The 19646-nt window shown below is 55.0% G+C and overlaps 1 protein-coding gene across 3 annotated transcripts; it reads left to right on the top strand.

The window, feature by feature from the left end:
- The first annotated feature begins 1380 nt into the window (after positions 1–1380).
- Positions 1381–9361, top strand: PELI3 (pellino E3 ubiquitin protein ligase family member 3). Of its 3 annotated transcripts, none has more exons than XM_067544122.1 (7): positions 1381–1526; positions 4800–4952; positions 5705–5834; positions 6224–6325; positions 6859–7056; positions 7714–7902; positions 8466–9361. In XM_067544122.1, exons 2-7 carry the CDS (start codon positions 4801–4803, stop codon positions 9030–9032), a joined length of 1338 nt encoding a protein of 445 aa, XP_067400223.1. In that variant the 5' UTR covers positions 1381–1526; position 4800; the 3' UTR covers positions 9033–9361. The 3 variants fall into 3 exon arrangements, with proteins under 3 accessions (XP_067400223.1, XP_067400225.1, XP_067400224.1); XM_067544124.1 differs by lacking the exon at positions 1381–1526 and adding an exon at positions 2393–2494; XM_067544123.1 differs by lacking the exon at positions 1381–1526 and adding an exon at positions 4532–4632.
- The last annotated feature ends 10285 nt before the right edge of the window (positions 9362–19646 follow it).

Below are 19646 nucleotides of genomic sequence, written 5' to 3'. Positions count from 1 at the left end.
GACCTCCTGTCTATCAAAGGCCCGCCAGTCTCACTCAGTTCCCCCTGTATTGAGCCCCAAGACTTTAGTCAGAACAAAGCATTTCAGTCTCCAGGAGATTAACCTGTTGTGAGCCCCAGGCAGAGAACAGGGAGACAGGGGGGCTCCCCAGTGCCTGCAGCTTCTGCAGTAGCAGGGAATTGCTGAGGTGAGCCATGCCCAAGTGATCCCAGCAGCTGATCTGTGTCCCACGCTGCAGAGGAAGGTGAAAACTCCCAAACTCTCGGCCAATCTGACTTGGGAAAAATTCCTGCCCACCCCCCACTCTGTTGATCAGCAGGACGCTGAGCCTCCGGCAGGACCCACCAGCCAAGCACCGAGCAAGATTCTGTGAACAAGCTCAGAGCCCCAGCGCCTGCCCACCCTTCATCACCCTCCTTCTGGTGTCACATCTCCAGCTGTGGCCGATCCCTGACCCTTCAGAGGAAAGTTGGGGAGCGGGGCGGGCAGGGAGGACTAAATCTGGCCCAGTGTGCATCAGTGAAAAAAATGACTTGGCCAAAGTGACAGTGGGAGGCTGGTGGGGAAGGGATGTGAACCCAGGCTAGGACCCTGGTCCCTGAACCAGCCTTCATTTTCCTCCCCCTGAGGGCAAAGAAGGAGGCAGGAGGCAAAGAACATTTGGAGGCACCATCAAGAGTTTGCCAGGGCCACATGCCCCTCACCCCCCCCCCCAGTGGAGATATGGCAGAAACCCATCTTGAAGTTCTTAGTGTGTGTGTGGGGGGGTCCATATCTCCAACCCCCATCCCCCTGAGCATCACTGGAAGGGGGGAATCTCAAGTCCCGCAACCCAGAGCAAGTGCCCTGTCCCCAGTCCAGCTCCTCTTTCCCATCCAGCGCCCATCAACTCAATCCCCGCATTCAGATTCAGCCTCCTCAACACAGCTTCACCCCCCCCCCCCCCCAGCTTCCATCCTCCCCATCATCTCAGCCCCACAAGCCTAATCCCGTTTCGGTTCCCCCAAGCCAGCTCTGTTTCCCCCACCCAACTCCCCTGCCCCCAGTCCAGCTCCAATCAACCCCGCCCCCACCCAACTCCCCTGCCCCCAGTCCAGCTCCAATCAACCCCGCCCCCACCCAGCTCCCCTGCCCCCAGTCCAGCTCCAATCAACCCAGTCCCCACCCAGCTCCAGCCAGCTCCGACCCCCACCCCCACTGCCAGTTCTAGCCTTTTCCATCCCTTCTCGCACCTGCATAGTAATAAAAGCGCCTCACCCCATCCCCCACGAGTGACGCAGGGGGTGCACGCGTGGCTGGGGGATCCCTGCCTGCGATGGGGTGGGGGGCACGCGGAGGCGGGGGTAGAGCCGGGAGGGGCGGGGTGGTCTCGGGGCCTCCCCCCTCACACCCCGCCCCGGGGGGGGGGGCAGTTCCGCTCCAGCACTGGCGGCGGAGGCAGCAGCAATGCAGGGCTATTCATCCTGGCGGCGCGACGCAGCCGGCTGCTGAGCCAGGCTGCGGGGGAGCTGGGGCCGCGCCGAGGGGTAAGGGGGGCCGCGCCGAGGGGCTGGGGGGACCGGTGCTGCTGGGGGGATTCCATGGGGGAGACAAGAAGGGAGGGCAGCGGCTGGAGATGGAGACCTCGGTGTCAGCCAGGGGCACCTCCTCTATCCTTCCGTACGCGGCTGGTCACCATCCCTCCCCACGCAGCCATGTAACCTTCCCTCCACAGCCCCGGATCCAGCCCTCCATCCTTCCCTCCACAGCCCTGTCACCATCCCTCCCTACGCAGCCCTGTAGCCATACCTGCATCCATCCCTACACAGCCCCGGATCCATCCCTCCATCCCTCCCTTCACCCTTCTGTACACAGCCTGTAACCACCCATCCCTCCACCCCTCCATCCTTCCCTCCACAGCCCTGTAACCATCCCTCCATCCCTCCCTTCACCCTTCTGTACACAGCCTGTAACCACCCTTCTATACACAGCCTCCTTCCATCCCTCCCTGCACAGCCCCGGATCGATCGATCTGTCTGTCTATCTGTCTATCTATCTAATCTGTCTGTTTCTCTCTCAAGGAGACAGAGATCGCACCATCTGTTCCACTCCTTGTCTCACTCACACACGCGTGTGTTTGCTGGAGGGGAGGGGATTGTTTCTTTTGCACCATGTTGCGTTAGATCCAAACCAAAAGGTCAGACAGGGGCACCCCACAGCTACACCCCTCCCCTGACTTCTTGCCCCCAGCAGCCCCAGTCACTTAATCCCCAGCCCCTCAACCCCTGATCCTGGCCCCCCTCCCATCTCACCCCTCCATCCCGTGGATGGCTTGGGGACCAAATGGCTCCCTGCGCGCCCACGCAGGGGCTGCAGTCTATGTCTGGCTGGGGGAAGCGCAGGGATCACCCGGCTCCCAGCCAATAGCTGCAGCAGCCACCGCCTCCCTCCATGCCTGTGTGTGTTTGGGGAGCCGGTTGTGTTGCTGGGAGGTGAGACCCTGGCCCCGCTCCAGGTGGGTTATGTTGGTGGGAAAGAAAGCCCTTGCTCACCCCACTCCCGTGTGTGTGCTGGGAGTGAGTTGTGATGGTGTTGTGTTGGAGGGGGATCCCCTGCCATTTGTGTGTTTGGGGGTTGTGTCAGGGGTGGCAGCCCTTGCACCCTGTGTGTGTGTGCATATGTGTAGGGAGAGGGCTGTGATGGTGGTGTTGTGTTGGTAGGAAGGGGAGCCCCTGCCCTGACTCTTTGTGTTTGGGGAAGGGGGTTGTGTTGTCCTTGTGCACATGTGGAGAGCCCCTTGCAGCCCTGTGTGTGTTGTTGTTGAGTTATGTCTCTCTCTGTCTAGACACCAGGAATTGTTGTGTTATGTTGTTTTGGTGGGGATTGTTTGGCTTCTTGCTTTTCAAAGCAGGAGGGGGCGGGGGGGATGAAGGATGTTTATCCTGTGTGTGTGTGTGCGTGCCAACAAATGTGTCTGTGTGTGGTGTTGGGGTGTGTGTGCCAGGTGAGTCTGCATGTGTCGTTCCCAAGTGTGTGGTGTCAGGGTGTGTGTCTGTGTCATTTCAGTTGTGTATGTCTCTGTGTGGTGACAGCGGTGTGTGTTTGTGTGGTGACAGGGGTGTCAGTGTGTTGTGTCAGGTGTGTGTGTGGATGGTTGATGTTAAAGTTGCGATATTAGAAAACGGACGTTTCCTCCCTCCCCAGATATGTACAGACCAAATAAACCAGTCCCTAGCGCTCTCTCCTTCTGCAGCCATCGGGCTTCTCCTGTTCCCTCGGCTGGGTGGGGGTTGGGGGCACTGCACTGTGGTGCCGGATGAGTTCCCCAGCTAACCACAACACGAGCCTCAATGCCCGCAGCTGCCCTTCCATCTCAGGGAACCCCACAGCCCAGCGATCCCTCCTGTGTCCCCTGCCTCCTATGCTGCTCTGGGGGGATGAGAAAACTGGCCATGCTTGTCCTTTCCTCAGATGCCCCTGCCTGGCTTATGCTTCACTGCCCGGCACAGCAGGGCTCATTGTGTGGCCTGGAGTCTATTGCAGGGGAAGGCCGGAGGGCCAGTGTCTGGAGGCTTCACAGGCCTCTGCACATGGGCAACCCATGGTAATCCATAGGGGCAACTCAGAGCAGTGAAGGGTTTTGGCCTTCAGGACCAGCTGGCTGGGGAGTGAGGAGAAATGGGGCATGGGGCCTTTCCCTCTAGGGGGCTGGCTCTGATCCGTCCTGAGGGAGTGGGGACTGACTGAAGGAAAAATGTTTTCATGGTAACAAGAAGGGCATTAAAGATCTAAAATGTCACCGTGGTGACAAGGATTCCAGTTCAGGAATGTTGCCATGGAAACAATGGGGTTGTTATGGTCAGGAGCGTCACCATGGGGACAAGTGGATGTCAGAAATCAGGGGTGTTGCCATAGTAACAATGGGTTGGGAGAGCTCAGGAGTGTTGCCCTGGTGACAAGAGGAGGTTAAAAGTTAGGAGCATTGCCATAGCAAATGTCAGGGTGGGGAGCTGGGCCCAGTGATGGATGGATGAAGGAAGTGGGTAGAGTCATGGGCTGCCCAGCTCTCCATGTTCCTGTTGGACACAGGGGAGCGAGGGAGGAGAAAGGGCTGGGGGGGGGTTTTAAAACTTTACCTCCCAAGTGGTTGGGACCCTCCTATCTATCCCACACACACCATTCACCCATCCAGATACAGTGGATAATCAGCTGACTGTGAGGTCCCAATGCAATGCTCTGGCCAAAAGGGCTAAGGAGGTCCTGGGATGTATAAACAGGGCAATCTCAAATAGGAGTCGGGAGGTCCTGTTACCTCTGTGTTTGACACTGGTGTGACCACTGCTGGAATGCTGCATTCACTTATGGTGCCCACAATGCAAGAAGGAGGTTGATAAATTGGAGAGGGCTCAGAGGAAAGCCTCACGAAAACATGCCTTATAGTGAGAGACTCCAGAAGCTGAATCTGTTTAGCTTAACAAAGAGAAGGTTAAGGTGTGACTTGATCCCAGTCCAGAAGTGCCTATGTGGAAACAGAAATGGGACAGCAGAGGGCTCTTCAGCCCAGCAGCCAAAGGTCTAACAAGAACTAAGGGCGTGAAGCTGAAGCTGGACAAATTCAGACTAGAAATAAAGTGCAAATTTTTAACCGTGAAGGTAATTAACTGTCGGAACAACAGCTAGATGGGAGTGTAGGGGGGCTGATGGATAGACAGAGGGATGAAAGGATGGATGGATGTAGAAAGATGAATGGGGATGGATGGCTGGGATCTAGGCCCCAGGTTGCATTAATTACCCCCTCACCGCCTGTGCTCTCTCTGCAGGATGGTGCTGGAAGGCAGCCCCGAGGCCGTCAACTCCCAGTCCTTGGATCTGCGGCGATCTTGCCCCAAGGGCTCCCGAATCTTCCCCTCTGCTGGAGAGGGCTCCCTGCTGAGCAAAGAGGCTGTGAAATATGGGGAGCTCATTGTGCTGGGGTGAGTGGGGGTCTAGGAACAAGGTCTGAGAGGGGGAGCCCTGGGGATATGCAGGTTGGTTTGTTATTCTAGAGTCTCGAGGGGTATTGGGGCTGTGCAGGCCAGTTGGTTGTAGCATCTCCAGGGGTGCTGGGTGTGCACGCTGGCTTGTTATTGTAGGGTCTCTTGGGGGTGCTGGGGCTGCACAGGCTAGTTTATTATGGAGGGACCAGGAACCCTCCCTGGTGACGCAGATGCAGCTGGAGTTGGCACCTTGCCCAGACAGGACTCATTCCTAGATCTGCCACTGACCTGCTGTGTGACCTTGGGCAAGTCCCATCCCCTCTTGGTGCCTCAGTTTCCTCTTGGCTATTCAGACTGTGAGCTCTTTGAGGCAGAAAAGTTCTCTTACTGTCTGTGCAGCACCCAGCACCAGGGATGCTTGGGGGCACTGGGGGGTGCTGCCATCCTTAGAAACACTGTTCAACCTTTTGTGTGCTGCTAAGGTGCCAGCTGGAGAGCAGGCTGGGCTGGGCTCCCATGCCTCGCTATCCCAGAATTCTTTGCTCATTGGGGTTGCTGTGCTGGCCCCAGAGGACGGACAGGGCACTGCCAAGACACCTGGTTTCTCTTGCTTTTGTTGCCATCCTGGGCACAGAGAGGAGTGTCTGGCGGGTTGCGGGCTGGACATGCCTTGTGCTGGCTCAGGAGGGGAGGGTGGTGCTGGGGAGGCAACAGTGTCTGTACAGGGCTAACATCCCCCTACCCCACAGGTACAATGGCTCCCTGGCCAGCGGGGACAAGGGCCGACGCCGCAGCCGCATTGCGCTCTTCAAGAGGCCGAAGGCCAATGGGGTGAAGCCGGACGTGATACACCACATCTCCACCCCCCTCATCTCCAAGGTGAGACATGCCCCTGCACCCACTGCCTCATGGCCACGGATGTGCTATTGCCCGCTTTGACCACCAGGGGGAGATACTGCATCTAGACACAGCACTGGGGGTGGGGGTCGCCTGCTCCAATCCAGTCCCAAGGCAGAGGGACTGGTTGGCTGCGGGGGGCCGGGGGAGGACAGGGAGTGGGACACAGGCACTTTCCCCTCTAGGGGGCGCCAGATCTGATCCAGACCCAGGGCGGGGGTACTGGCTGGCTGTGGGGACGGACGGACAGAGAATGGGGCAGGGGGCCTTTCCCCTCTAGGGGGTGCCAGCTCTGATCTGGCTTGGGGAGACAGGGAGATGGGAGTGGTGCTGAGGCCAAGGGGCTCAGGTAAGGCTCTCTGTTCCCCCAGGCGCTCAGTAACAAAGGCCAACACAGCATCTCCTACACGCTGTCCCGCAGCCACTCGGTGATTGTGGAATATACGCATGACTGTGATACCGACATGTTCCAGGTACCGCACCGCTGCTGCCTACAATGTACTGTGGCTCCCCCCCAGCCACCCGGCCACTTGCCCATGACCCCTTAGCTCAGCCCCTGCCACTGCTTTACCTGGCTTGGGGTCAGGGTGCCCCGGTATGGCAACAGCAGGCTGTACAGGCTGGGAACCCAGGCTTGACTAGAGATCCCCTTTTTCCCCATCAGAGCCCTGGCGTGGCCCTTCTGAGCCAGACACCGACTCTGTAGATCCCATTTTGCCACCCTGAACCCGCCCCTGCACCTGCAGTTCTCCCTCACATCCTGTCCTAGATTGTTGGGCATTATTGCTGTGCAGCCCCCAGGCCCCACTCCAGAGGCAGAAGCATCTCAGCACTAGGCGAGGGATCCTTGTATAAACAGTCCCAACTCCACCCCAGAGGTGGCTGCATCTCAGTGTGGGTGAGGGATCCCTGTATAAACAGCCCCCACACCTCTGCCAGAGGTGGCTGCATCTCAGCCTGTAGGGGGCAGGAGGAAGCTGGTGTCTCAGAGCTAGTGTCTGTACAGATCGGCCGCTCCACGGAGAACATGATTGACTTTGTGGTGACGGACACGGCGCCTGGGGGCAGCTGCACCAGTGAGGGGCAGTCAGCCCAAAGCACCATCTCCCGCTATGCCTGCCGCGTCATCTGTGAGCGCAGACCCCCCTACACCGCCCGGATCTATGCCGCGGGCTTCGACTCCTCGCGCAACATCTTCCTTGGAGTGAGTGAGTCCTGACAGTGTGGAGAGCGGGCCTCCCCGCTCAGGGGTGCTGGCTGCAATCCAGCCCCAGACCAGGTGCACTGGCTGGCACAGGGGGTCAGGGAATGAGACACAGGGCCTTTCCCGCTAGGTGGCACTGGCTTCAAGCCAACCCCGGGGCAGCTGGTCCTTGGGGCACTTGTTCAGGGAAGCAGGTGCCTGAGGTCTCTGCCCCCCAGTGGCTTTGGACCTGGAGGGAGTCCTGGAAGGGGAGCAGAAGCCATGGGTCATCGCTGGGCAGGGCACAGTCCTGGTTGGTGCCAAGGCTGAGGGGTCTGGGGTCTTCTCCCAGGGGTAATGGGAGTCCAAGCATGGGGGACAAAAAGGTTCAAACCCTGGGGACTGAACTTTAAGGGGCATCCTGGCTCTGGGTGACTGAGGGCAATGTGTGGGGCTGGAACCCATGGGGACAGGGTGACTGGGTCCTGGTATAGGTAGTGGGGCCCTCTGGGTCCAGAGGGGTGCTGGGTGTGTGTGTTGGACACGGTGGGGGTGGGGGAGATGTCTCCCTTGTGTGGGGAACATGGAGCTGGGTCCAAATGGGGTGATTTGGGGGAGAAGCTGTAGGGAGGCCCCTCCCCCTGCGTTACCATGACACCGGGCTACTCTCATTGGCAGGAGAGGGCGGCCAAGTGGAGGACACCGGACGGGCTGATGGACGGGCTGACGACCAACGGGGTGCTGGTGATGCACCCCACAGGGGGTTTCAGTGAGGACTCGGCACCTGGTGTCTGGCGCGAGATCTCGGTGTGCGGGAACGTGTACGCCTTGCGCGACAGCCGCTCCGCGCAGCAGCGGGGCAAGCTGGTACGTGGGGCCCCCCATCATCCCTTCTGGGGGGCTCCATCCACTGCATTGCTGGGGGGCCCCATACCCCACCCTGACAGGGGGTTTCTCCTGCTCCCAATTCCCCACCCAGGTGGTTCCCCCACATCCAGCTGGGGGGTACAGTGACCTGCCTCTAGGTCTGTGGGAGGCCCCAGTCCCATGTCGGCCACAGGGGAAACTCCCCCCCAATCCAGGATGGACTCAGTGCCCAGAGGGATCCCCCTGATCTGGGACAACCCTCCTCCCTTTGGCCTGATGCTCTTGCCCTCTCAGGAGCACCCCTCCCAGTCCCATGTGTCTTATATCCTCCCCCCAGCCTGATCCCACCCCCACAGTCCCCCATTCTGATGATCCTTCCCCCAGCACTCCTCCAACTTCACAGCCCCCCACACCTGTCTGCGGCAGATATCTCCCTCCCTTGGTCTGCCCCCTCCATCCTGACTTCCCCCTCTCCCCCCCTCCAGCCCTCCCAGTTTAACACCCCTCCCTCTGAACTGGTGCGCCCTGCTCCCCTCCCCTCCCCTGACTCCCGTGTCCCGCAGGTACAGACCGAGTCCAACGTGCTGCAGGACGGCTCGCTCATCGATCTGTGCGGGGCCACGCTGCTGTGGCGGACCACCGCGGGGCTGCTGCTGACACCCACCCTCAAGCAGCTGGAGGCGCTGCGCCAGGAGACCAATGCCGCTCGCCCCCAGTGCCCCGTGGGCTTCAACACGCTGGCCTTCCCCAGCCTGGCCCAGCAGGGCGTGGTGGACAAACAGCAGCCCTGGGTCTACGTCAACTGTGGCCACGTTCACGGCTACCACAACTGGGGCTTCCGCAAGGAGAAGGGGGGGCTGGAGCGTGAGTGTCCCATGTGCCGGCGGGCCGGGCCCTACGTGCCGCTCTGGCTGGGCTGCGAGGCCGGGCTGTACCTGGACGCAGGCCGGCCCACCCACGCTTTCTGCCCCTGTGGTCACGTCTGCTCCCAGAAGACTGTGCAATACTGGGCCCAGATCCCACTGCCTCACGGCACCCACGCCTTCCACGCTGCCTGCCCCTTCTGCGGCACCTGGCTCACAGGCGAGCGGGGATTCGTGCGCCTCATCTTCCAGGGCCCTGTGGACTGAGCCTGTGGACTCAGCAGGAGGGACGTGGCAGGGGATGTGGACTCAGCAGGGGCAGGGCCCGTGGACTGAGCAGGGGAACGTGGCGGGGGACATGGACTGAAAGGGGGGGCCAGGCTGGAGCGTAAGTGGAGGAGGAGCCTGTGGACAAAGTGTGCGTGTGAGTGTGTGTGGTGGGGTGGGGTGGAGTGAAGCCTGTGGCCTGAGGGAGGGGGGCATGTGGACAGAATGGGAGGAGATGCAGGAGCGAGGGGGCGCCCATGGACCAAGTGAATGTGACCAATAAAATAGCAAAAAAACCTGGGGGGAGGGAACTATCTAAAAAGACTAAATCAGGGTGTGTCCGTGTGTCAGTTACTGCCTGCCCCCAGAGGGACAGATGGACCCTGTCTGGCTGTGCAGGTTCCCGTCTCCCCCTCCCCTGATCAGACCCTTGCTCAAGTCGGTGTCCTCCAACCCTTCAAGCTGTTATCCCAGCCAGTGCCCCTTGCTGCAGGAAGTCCCACAGGTGAAGGACAGTGGTGAGGAGAAATGGGGGCAGTGACTGTCCCCAAGAAAGGGCGTCCCAGCTCTTCAGGGTCCCTGAGGCTAGTGTCCAAGCCAGGTCCTGTTACGCAGGCTGGGGCAGCGTCAGCCCAGCTCCATCTAGGTGCAGAGAATGTGGCTCACGTGGGCAGCTCCCAAGATGCAGCTGCCCTAGCAAGGACTCAGGAGTCCTGGAGGAAACCAGCTGGCCGGGAGCTCCCTGCATGATGCAGGGGCTGAGGACTAAGGGCCCGCTGGGTGTGTAATCAGCGGGAAGGGGGGGTCCCCTCTGCATACCACAGTGGCAGACTGCACCCAACTGTGGGGCATGGCAGGTCACAGAGGAGCCAGCAGAACAAGCCCAGTCTGGAAACCCCGAGATTCAGGGAGCCCCTTGGAAGAGTTCCTCCAAAGGAAGATCCCATAGGGGCTCAAGCCCAGTCTCTCTGCCTCTCTATGGGGCTGGGGGATTTGTCAAGCAGGGGTTCCTCCATCCCACAGATGAAGGGCCGAACTAGAAGTAAGGGGTGAGAGCTGACGCCGGTCACGTTCAGCCTGGAACAGAGGGGGGATGTTTAACGAGGAAGGGGATTCGTCCTCGGAAGAACTGACTGACTCTCCATCACTCGGGGGCTTCCAATCCAGGGCTCAGGGGCTTTGCAGGGGTCAGAACGGCCCTTTTTGGCCTTGAAAACTACGGACCAGGATGCGGAACAAGAGGTTATTGGGGATGGTTGACTCCTGCTGTCAATGGTGTGACCCACACGGACCCCAGCTCCTCCTAGTGGCCAGAGCCATAAAGAGGCTTGTGAGTCATCTGAAGTTGGAGCTACCACAGCTGCTCCTTTAACTCAGACAAGGAAGCTGCTGCTTTTACATCCAGGGATCCTGGGCTCAGTCCCTGAGATGCATCAGGGTGGGGGTGGCGTTACATTGATTCTGTAATAGCTAGAGGCTCAAACCAGCATCAGAGGCCCCATCGTGTCAGGCGCTGCCCAGACCCAACTAAGGTTGGGGGCTGGTCGTGCTGGGGACTGCGCAGACCCTGACCGAGATAAGGGCATCCTCATGCTGGGAGCTGCACACCGACACACGGTGAGAGACAGTCCCAGCCCCCAAGAGCCCTGTCTGGGATTCTGATTACGGGCCATGCAAAGCAAGGCCACAACCTTTGTTGCTTATGTACGCCCAGACGGTCTCTCACCCTCACTATGGTCAGGCCCCCCCACCTCTCGCCTGATTCTGACCAGGTCCCCCAGCCAGGCCTCTATTTGCATTTTAAGAGCTGGATAATTTAAGAGCTTGGCTTCCATAAGCAATGACCTGCGTGATGCTTTAGTGACGTAAACTGGGGCACCAGCTTTGTCAGGGAATGGGACACGGGATCTTTCCCCTCAAAGGGTCACCGGCTCCAGTCTGGCCCCAGGATGGGAAACTGGTTGGTTCAAGTGGGCAGGACCCTCTCCTCTGCTAGCAGGCCCAATAGGGAAGCTGAGCACTGAATGGCCACTGCCCTTGGGACCAAAGCCCACCCCAGGGCTGTCCCTGTGGGATGGGGGCAGTGCATCCCAGGGGTACTGGGAAAGGGAAGCTGACCCGTGTCCGCAAGTACATTTGTAAGCTGTGGTCGAAGCTGGGGGCTATGAGGCAGAATCCTGGCTGGGGAGCAGCAGCAGCAGCACCCATTGAGGGATCTTTGCAATATTGCAGGGGACCATGGAGGATCCCTACCTCCCCAGGGAAATGACACAGTCCCCACCCCTTGGGATCTGTGGCAAAGGCCTGAGGTGGGGAGGGGACAACTGGAGTTCCCATCTCTCTTGCACTGGAGTGGTGGACTCATGCACAGATACCACCCCCCAAGGTGCAACTCCCTCCTCCACACTGCCCTAGATCAGATGCTCTGGCCCATCCAGGTCGTGCCTTGGTGGGTTCCTGGTTCTCCAGCCCATTAATCTAGTGTGGGAGCCCCTCTCCGGTCCCTGGGTCGTGGTTTTGCGATGATGCAACATTGCCAAGTAGGGGTCCCTTTCCATCTGTTTTGCCGTTGCCATCAGTCTCTTGACTACCTTTACTGCTGACAGCCTGCCCGTTGCTTTGTGGCTCCCTGGGAGAAGATGGCTTGTGTTCCCATTCGGGGCTGGCTCATTTGGGTTCTGCTGCAGAGCTCTGTGCCTGTTGGCTGAGCCCAGCATGTCAGAAACCCCGCAACCTTACAAAATGTCCCTTCAGGTTCCTCATCACAGCTCCTGCCCGAGTGCCTCCAGAGAGTCCGCCTGCCTGACACGGGAATAACAATCTACGGTGAGCAGACAGACAGTTCCTGTCATCGAGCATGAACAGGTCTGTCCCGCCCTTTCCCCAGGGGTCGGAGGGGATTTTGTGAGGCTGTAGAGTCTCGTGTTGTCAGTCACTATGCTCTTTACACGCTCACACTGTTCCTCGCACGGTCTCAGCTGGGCATTCATGCCTGCCCTGTAGGCCCACTTGGCTCAGCTCAGGTGTGCAGCACCACGTGTGGGAAACGTGGCCATCTCACAAGAAGAGCCATGAGAATGATTAACGGAGTGGAGAACATGCCTCCCAGTGAGAAACTCCTGGAGCTCAGGCTGTTTGGCTTAACCAAGAGAAGGTTAAGGGATGACGACCCCAATCTGTACGTACCTGCATTGGGAACAGAATTGGATGAGGGGCTCTACAATGTAGCAGACTAAGGTCTAACAGAAGCCAATGGCTGGATGTTCAGCATGAACTACAGTGCACATTTTACCAGTGAGGGTAATCATCATTGGAACAAGACCCCAGCGTCTGGGATGGATTCTCCATCACTGGCAATTCTTAAAGCAAGGTTGGATGTTTTTCTAACAGCTCTGCTCTAGTGCAAATGGTAATGAATTCAGGGCAGCCCTATGGCTGTGTTATATGAGAGATCGGACTGCATGATCACAGTGGGCCCTTCTGGCCTTAGATTCTATGAATCTATAATGTCAGCTCTTACCTCTGCAGGAATTACTGCTTTGTCCCTTATAAACAAACTCTCGTCTTGCAGACCCAGCTCCCCCTCACCTGATGGTGAGGTATAACCTCGTGGGGCATTGCTCCTTGTCATCTGGCCATCTGGGTATCTGAATCGTTTTACTGCCCCATCCTATTCAAAACATTGTTGGGATGCCCGGAGTCTCCCCATGGAGATGCGGTGGTATTGTAGCATGTGGCCAGACTCTGTCTTCTTTCCCACAGAACCATCGGTGGCGCAGTCGGAAGTCTGCCCCACTCAGTGTATCTGTCCCCAGCACTGACCTTCCTCACTGGGCAGCACCTTATCCTCGCCTCATCGTCCTGGAGTTTCAATAGCCTGCGTCGTAGTTGCTTGGGTGCACTCAGCAGTGGCTTCTTCCTGATGCTTTCCAATGGCTTGTGATCAGCCTGCACGTCCGCCTTGTGCCCAAAGGCGGGGCTTGTTCCAGGAGTGGGTGAGCAAGGTGGTAGTCCTGGGCACCGACTTCCAGGAGGTGCTGGTACCGCTACGCCGCTGTTTTTTTGGGTTTTTTTCCCCCCTTCCACTCTGATCTTGGCTTGGCCATTAGGTGTTTTTATTCTCAGCCACGCTTGCATGTGGGGGAGGAGTGTGCAGAAACGTTTTTCACCCTGGCTGGTAAAATGGCTAGGGCCACTCTTGCCCCAGGGTGAGCTGACGGAAGTGTTCCTTTCCAAAGAGCACAGCCAGCAGCTTCCTTTCCATCTAGCGCATCTGTCGGGGGCTGCTGGCGAATGCCCTGGGCTGCTGGGTGTGCAGCAGTACTGCCCCAAGACCACCACCTGAGGCATCGCCCTGCTGCTCTAGCTGTTGTGCAGGGCTAGGACTTTACCGCTGGCATCTTACTTATGATTTTCTTTACTCTATCAAATGCCTGTTCTTGTGTCTCCGACCATCCACCTGCTGCCTCCGTGTGGGTTAACAGGCTTCTGATGGGTGTGACCAGAATCTGAAAAGACAGTTGGCCATCCCTGTAAATCGCCGGACTCCCTTCACATCCTTCGTTCTGGACTGTCAATGGCACTCCGCTTCTTAAGGTCCGGCTGTTGTTCCTCGGAAGCCGACAGGTGTCTGATGTAAGGGACTTCACTTCTTTTCAGCGTCTTGGCGTTCAGCTGGCTATTCTGCTCCTGACGCCGGTTTAGGGGTTGTTGCAGCTTGATATCATGGTCTGGATTGCCTCCTCTTTGACATCTCCTTCTCCTCCAGTGTCATCAGCACCAGTCTTGGTGTCTGAAAGCCCCTCTAATGCCTGCCTCATAGAGTCATAGATGCTTAGCGTTTAAGGCCAGAAGGGATCATTAGAGCTAGTCGACACTAGCGCTTGTGTAGCTGCATTATGTCGATGGGACGAGCGAGATCTCTCCCACCAACACAATAAAACCACCTAAATGAGCGGCAGTTGCTGTGTCAGCAGGCGAGCGTCTCCCACTGACATAGTGCTGTCCACACAAGCGCATATGCTGGCAAAACGTGTGTCACTCGAGGGTGTGTTTTTTACATCCCTGAGCATCAAAAGTTTTGCTGCCATCAGTGCTGGTGTAGGCAATGCCTTAGTCTGACATCCTGGATATCACAGGCCAGAGAACGTCACTGCATTCCACCTGCACTGAGCCCAGTCACTTGGGTTTGTCTCAGCTAGCAGCCAGTCTGGATTTGAAGACATCAAGAAAAGGAGAATCCACCACTTGCCTTGGGAATTTGTTCCATTGGTGAATCAGCCTCATGGTTAAAAACGCGTGTCTTTTTTTCTCAGTGGAATGTATGTGACTCCAGCTTCCTGTTGTTAGTTCTTGTTTTGCCTTTTTTTCCCTTTCTCTGCTAGCCTAAAACATCCTTTAGTAATGAATGTTGTGTAGGTGAAGGTGCGTGGATGCCGTAATCAAGTCACCTCTCAGCTTTCTCTTTGAGAAGAAGCTGAAGCTCTTTAAATCGCTCACTCTAAGGCATTTTCTCCAGTCCCTTGATCATTTTTGTGTCTCTTCTCTGCACCTCTCCAATTTTTCAACACCCTTTTTAAAATGTGGTTCCTCCCCCTGCATTGGACGCACCATTCCAGCATTGGTGTTATTAGTGCTGAATGCAAAGGTAAAATCCCCTCTCTGCTCATACTCACTACTCCCCTGTCTACACAGCCAAGGGTCGCACTGGCTGTTTTTGCCACAGCATCGCATTGGCAGCTCTTGTTGAGTTGCTTGTACACTGTGACCCCTAAATCCTGTCCAGAGTCACTGCTATCCAGGATATAGTCCCCATTCTGTAGGCCTGGCCTGCAGCCCTTGTTCCTAAATTTGGTACCCCACATGACAATTTGATTAAAACACTAGGCTGATATAAAATTAACATGGCCCACATTAAGTGGATTACTAGCTGGCTAACTGATAGATCTCCGAATGTAACTGGAAATGGGGAATCAGCATTGAGTGGGTCTTTTTCCAGAGGGGTCCCACAAGGATTTGTTCTTGGTCCTCTGCTATTTAACATTTTTATCAATGACTGGAAGAAAACATAAACTCATCACTGATCAAGTTTGCAGATGACACAATGGCAATGGGGGAATGGCAAGTAATGAAGAGGACAAGTTGCTGATTCAGAGAGATCTAGATCACTTGGTAAATTGGGCATAAGCAAAAAACATGTGCTTTAGTCCAGCTAAATGTAAATGTATACATCTGGGAACAAAGAATGTGGGCCATGCTTGCAGAATGGGGGACTCTATCCTGGGAAGCAGTGACTCTGAAAAAGATTGGGGGGTCATGGTGGATAATCAGCCTCACATGTGCTACCAATGTGATGCTGTGATCAAAAGAACTAATGCGATCTTGGGATGCATAAATAAGGGAATCTCGAGTAGGTGTAAAGAGGATTTGGCACTCTGTATTTAGCACTGGTGAGATTGCTGCTGGAATCCTATATCCAGTTCTGGGGCTCACAATTCAAGAAGGATGTTGATAAATTGGAGAGGGTTAAAAAAAAAAAGCCACAAGAATGATTTAAAGATTAGAAAACATGCCTTATTGTGAGACTCCAGAAGCTGAATCTATTTAGCTTAACAAAGAGAAGGTTGAAGGCTTGATCTCAGTCTAGAAATACCTACACGCAGAATAAATATTTAATACTTCAGTCTAGCAGAGAAAGTGATCCAATGGCTGGAAGTTGAAGCTGGACAAATTCAGACTGGAAATCAGGCATAAATATTTAATGGCGAGAGTAATTAGCCATTAGAACAATTTACCAAAGGCTGGGGAGGATTCTCCATCACCGACTATTTTAAAATCAAGATTGGAGGGTTTTCTAAAAGACCTGCTCTTCTTAAAGAACTCCCCATTTTTTCTGTCTAAATTTTTCTTCCCAATCCATTTCACTTATAATTTTCCTCAGTTTTGGGAAATTAGCCCTTCTGAAGAATCAAGTCTATGTTACTGGTTGGGACTGTCTTCTGTTTGCCCATTTTGAATGTAATCGGCTCGTGATCGCAGGGCCCTTATAGGTAACCAGTAACTTCCAGTCCAGTGATTCATTCATCTTTATCTGTGTACAGTGGAACACCTCGGGGGCTGATGCCAGTGGCATTCATACCCTGCAGTACCTGCCAAAAGGTGCGGCAAAGGTTCTCAGGTGGCTGGATGGCTCATTTAGTTCAACACAGCAGAACCCGTTCTTGAGACCCCAAACAATGTTGTTTGCAATGTTGGTCCCGGATGTTAGAGAGACAAGATGGGTGAGGCAATATCTTTTATTGGACTCACTTCTGTTGGTGAAGAGACAAGCTGTTGAGATACACAAATGTAGCTCGAAAGTTTGTCTCTTTCACCAACAGAAGGTGGTCCGATAAAAGAGATCACCTCACCCACCTGGCTCCTCTATCACAGACAGTGAACGCTTTTGCCCTGATAGATCAGGTGCTATGTCCTCAATGGCTGGCAGTGGGTAATGAGTGACTTCAGTGCTCTGTTCAGCAGTTTTGAGTCAATCCAGATCCTCAGTTTACCTGAAGATTTTCTCATCACTGCAAGGCTGTTGATCTACTTGTTTCAACAGGTATGATGGTGCCTCTTCTTTGCATGCGGGCCAGTTCCATTTTCAGTGGTGAAGGCTAGGGCTACCACGGATAATGGAACTCTCACTTTGATTGTCTCATGAGCTGCACGTGATGGTCTGTTTCTATTTTCAGCTTGCCCTCTTGTCCATCTCCTTGAGATATCTCTTTATTAGTAGCTGAAAGCCCGTGCTGTCACATAGGTGTGGTAGTGGGGCCAAGTAATTCACTACTTGTGCAGTCTCCCTCATATGACCACTGAAACTGTTGCATGCAAGTTAAATGTAGAGCAAGGGTGGTGATTGGTTGAGTTACCTCTGCTATCTTGTTATGGCATGGATAGGTGCCCTACTGAAGCTGTATATAACAATGGTGTAATTTGTAAAGTCAAAATGGCTGAGAACTTAAAAATTGGATGGTAACAAACAAAAAATTGGATTGAATCTGGTGATATTCTGAACCAAAAGAGCTCTCAGCCATACTCATAACTGCTTCTATCGCTTTGCACTGACTCAACAGACAGACCTCAGAGTGACACACAGACAGGTGACAATTGTGGAATCTTATTATATAGATATTCTGATATAGTGCTAGGTAGGGTCCACAATAACTGTTCTCCCTCCTTTCTCATGCTGAAGGTATTCTGGTGTTGTATTGTTATCAGATCCATCGCTTGCATCGCCCAGCAGCAGGTGGTACTTCTGTGTGTCAACTGCTATGAACTCCAAGTAATGTCTCCTGTCTTGTGGGTTTCTTATCAAGCATCTGCAGTTGCCCACTGGCCTCAGAATGCACATCACCAGCACTTGGTCGCATTTCTCCAGTCTGATATTGGTGCTGATCATTGTTGCTTGGATTGCATAGTAGCTGGCTCTGCAATCCAGCTGGAGTCCAACTGGTTGTCGATCCAGCACCATAGCTGTAAATATAGCAGCTGAATGATGGCCAGTTTCTTTTGCAGGGCATGAACATTGAGTGAGTGTCTCTGGACCTGCTAAAGTTACACCATAGATCCCCTCTTCACTGGAAGTCTCAACATCCTCAGTCACTGCATGTACTGCCGCTTTTTCTTTCTGAGGTAGTTGTGGCATTGAGACATAAAGTGCTTCTATATTCCACACACCTTGCACCATTGTCCATAGGCTGGGCATTTTCCTTTCTGCCTTTCATGTCTCTCTTCCCAGTACGTACACTGGCCCGTGATGCCTGCGTTCTTGGTTGGTGTGTCTCTGGCCTGCTTTCTGGGTTCTTTTAGCTTGAGCCTGTGTACTTGGTCTGCACTAATGGCTGTCACTGTTTTTGGTCCTTCCCCCAGATAGCTTAGTTGTCCTTGCTGTTTGGAGGCATATCTCTAGGGTTAGATCTGTTTCTCTCCATGATCTCTTCAGTAAGGTGGAATCATGTGTCCTGCAAATGACCCTGTCTCTAATTAGGGAATCTTTCATATCTCCAGAGTTACATGTGGATGCCTGTGTTCTCAGCTTTCTAACATCATTATCTATTTCCCCTTCTACTTCTTGGTTTCAGGTTAAACAAGGTATCTCTCTACACTGCAGGGATGTCAAACATCCGGCCCGTGGGCCGGATACGGCCCGCCAACGTTTTTGGTCTGGACATCTCACGGCGTTGTACTCTCTGGCGGCGGTGTGTGCTGCCACCAGAGGATACAACGCCGCGAGATCTTGTGGCGTTGTGCACTGCCACGAGATCTGTGCACTCTGGCGGCAGCGCGTGGAGTGCTGTGTGCACAAGTCACAGCGCTCCAAAAGTGCCTAGTATTTCGATGTATGGTATGTATGGCCCACTTGAAGTACATTTCATTCAAATCTGGCCCGCCATAGCAAATGAGTTTGACACCCCAGCTCTATGGTCTCTTTCTCACTCAGGTTGCTGTATTCAGTCCTGGCTCCCAGCCCCTCCTGCTGTAACCACTAGATCCCACTCCCCTCACCTGAGTGCTGTCCCTGGCTCTGGGAGTGGAATGGGGTGTAGTATGTTAGTGCGGGGATGGGCAGGGGCTGGTAGTCAGGGCTCCTGGGTTCTATTTCTGGCTCTGGAAGAGGAGTGGGGTAGAGTGGGGGAAGTGTAAGGGGAAGGGATGTTAATTAGCTTCATTATGATCTTTGCATGCAGCCCACCACCTCTTTGCAAGCCAGGGTGGACCAGTGGCTAGCGCACTAGACTGCAGCTTAAGAAACGTGAGCTCTGGTTCTCGTTCTGCCACAGACCTGGTTTTTCACAGCCCCACTCTCTGCCTCAGTTTCCCCATCTGTAAAATAGGTAAAATGATCTCATCCTGACCTCCTTTGTAAAGTACTTTGGGATCTGCTGATTAAAAGCACTATATAAGAGCTATGGATTATAACTCAAATTTATAATATACGATATTTGTATGATATATAAATGGGTTATGATATAGTAGATGGTGTCCCAAAGACTGGAAGCTAAGCTGTATCTTGGTACTGGTACCAGCATTCTGCTGAAAATGAATTCGTGGCAAGGAAAAGGCCTGGTCGATATTGCTCTCGGTCCGGTGCCGAAGGAGTAGATGAGCAAAGCACCAGCTGACGGGCCTGCAGGAGTTTGTGCCACATTTGATGAATACACTGGACCAACATTAAAGTATAGCCCCCAGAGCACCAATTCCTGGGAGCGCCATTGCTGCTGCGAGGAGACCAGAAACGGAACTCGGAGCCGCTTTCCTTTGCTTTGGGCTTAGGCTGGGGTCAGTGCAGGAGTTGCAGGGGCTCGTGTTACTCAAAGCTGAGGTTGGCCAGTGTGAACCCACAGCCAGATGCGCCTATGGAGCCTCCAGGGCCCACAGACGTGAGGGGGTTATGTTGGACCCTGGGTTGGGCTAGGGAGGGATACGAAATAGAAAGGAAATGAAACCAATCATCCAGCAAAGGGAAGGGCAGGTGGGGCGGGCTAGTTGGGCGGACTGGCTGATTGGCTGGCGGGGCGGGGCGGGGCGGCTGGCTGGCTGGCTGGGGGCTTTAGGACCGCCCCCTCCCGT

This window comes from Emydura macquarii, unplaced genomic scaffold (genome assembly GCF_026122565.2).
Source record: "Emydura macquarii macquarii isolate MOO-44397 ecotype Brisbane River unplaced genomic scaffold, CSIRO-AGI_Emac_v2 contig_968, whole genome shotgun sequence".
Lineage (NCBI taxonomy): Eukaryota > Metazoa > Chordata > Testudines > Chelidae > Emydura > Emydura macquarii.
This window is presented reverse-complemented; position numbering and strand designations above follow the sequence as displayed.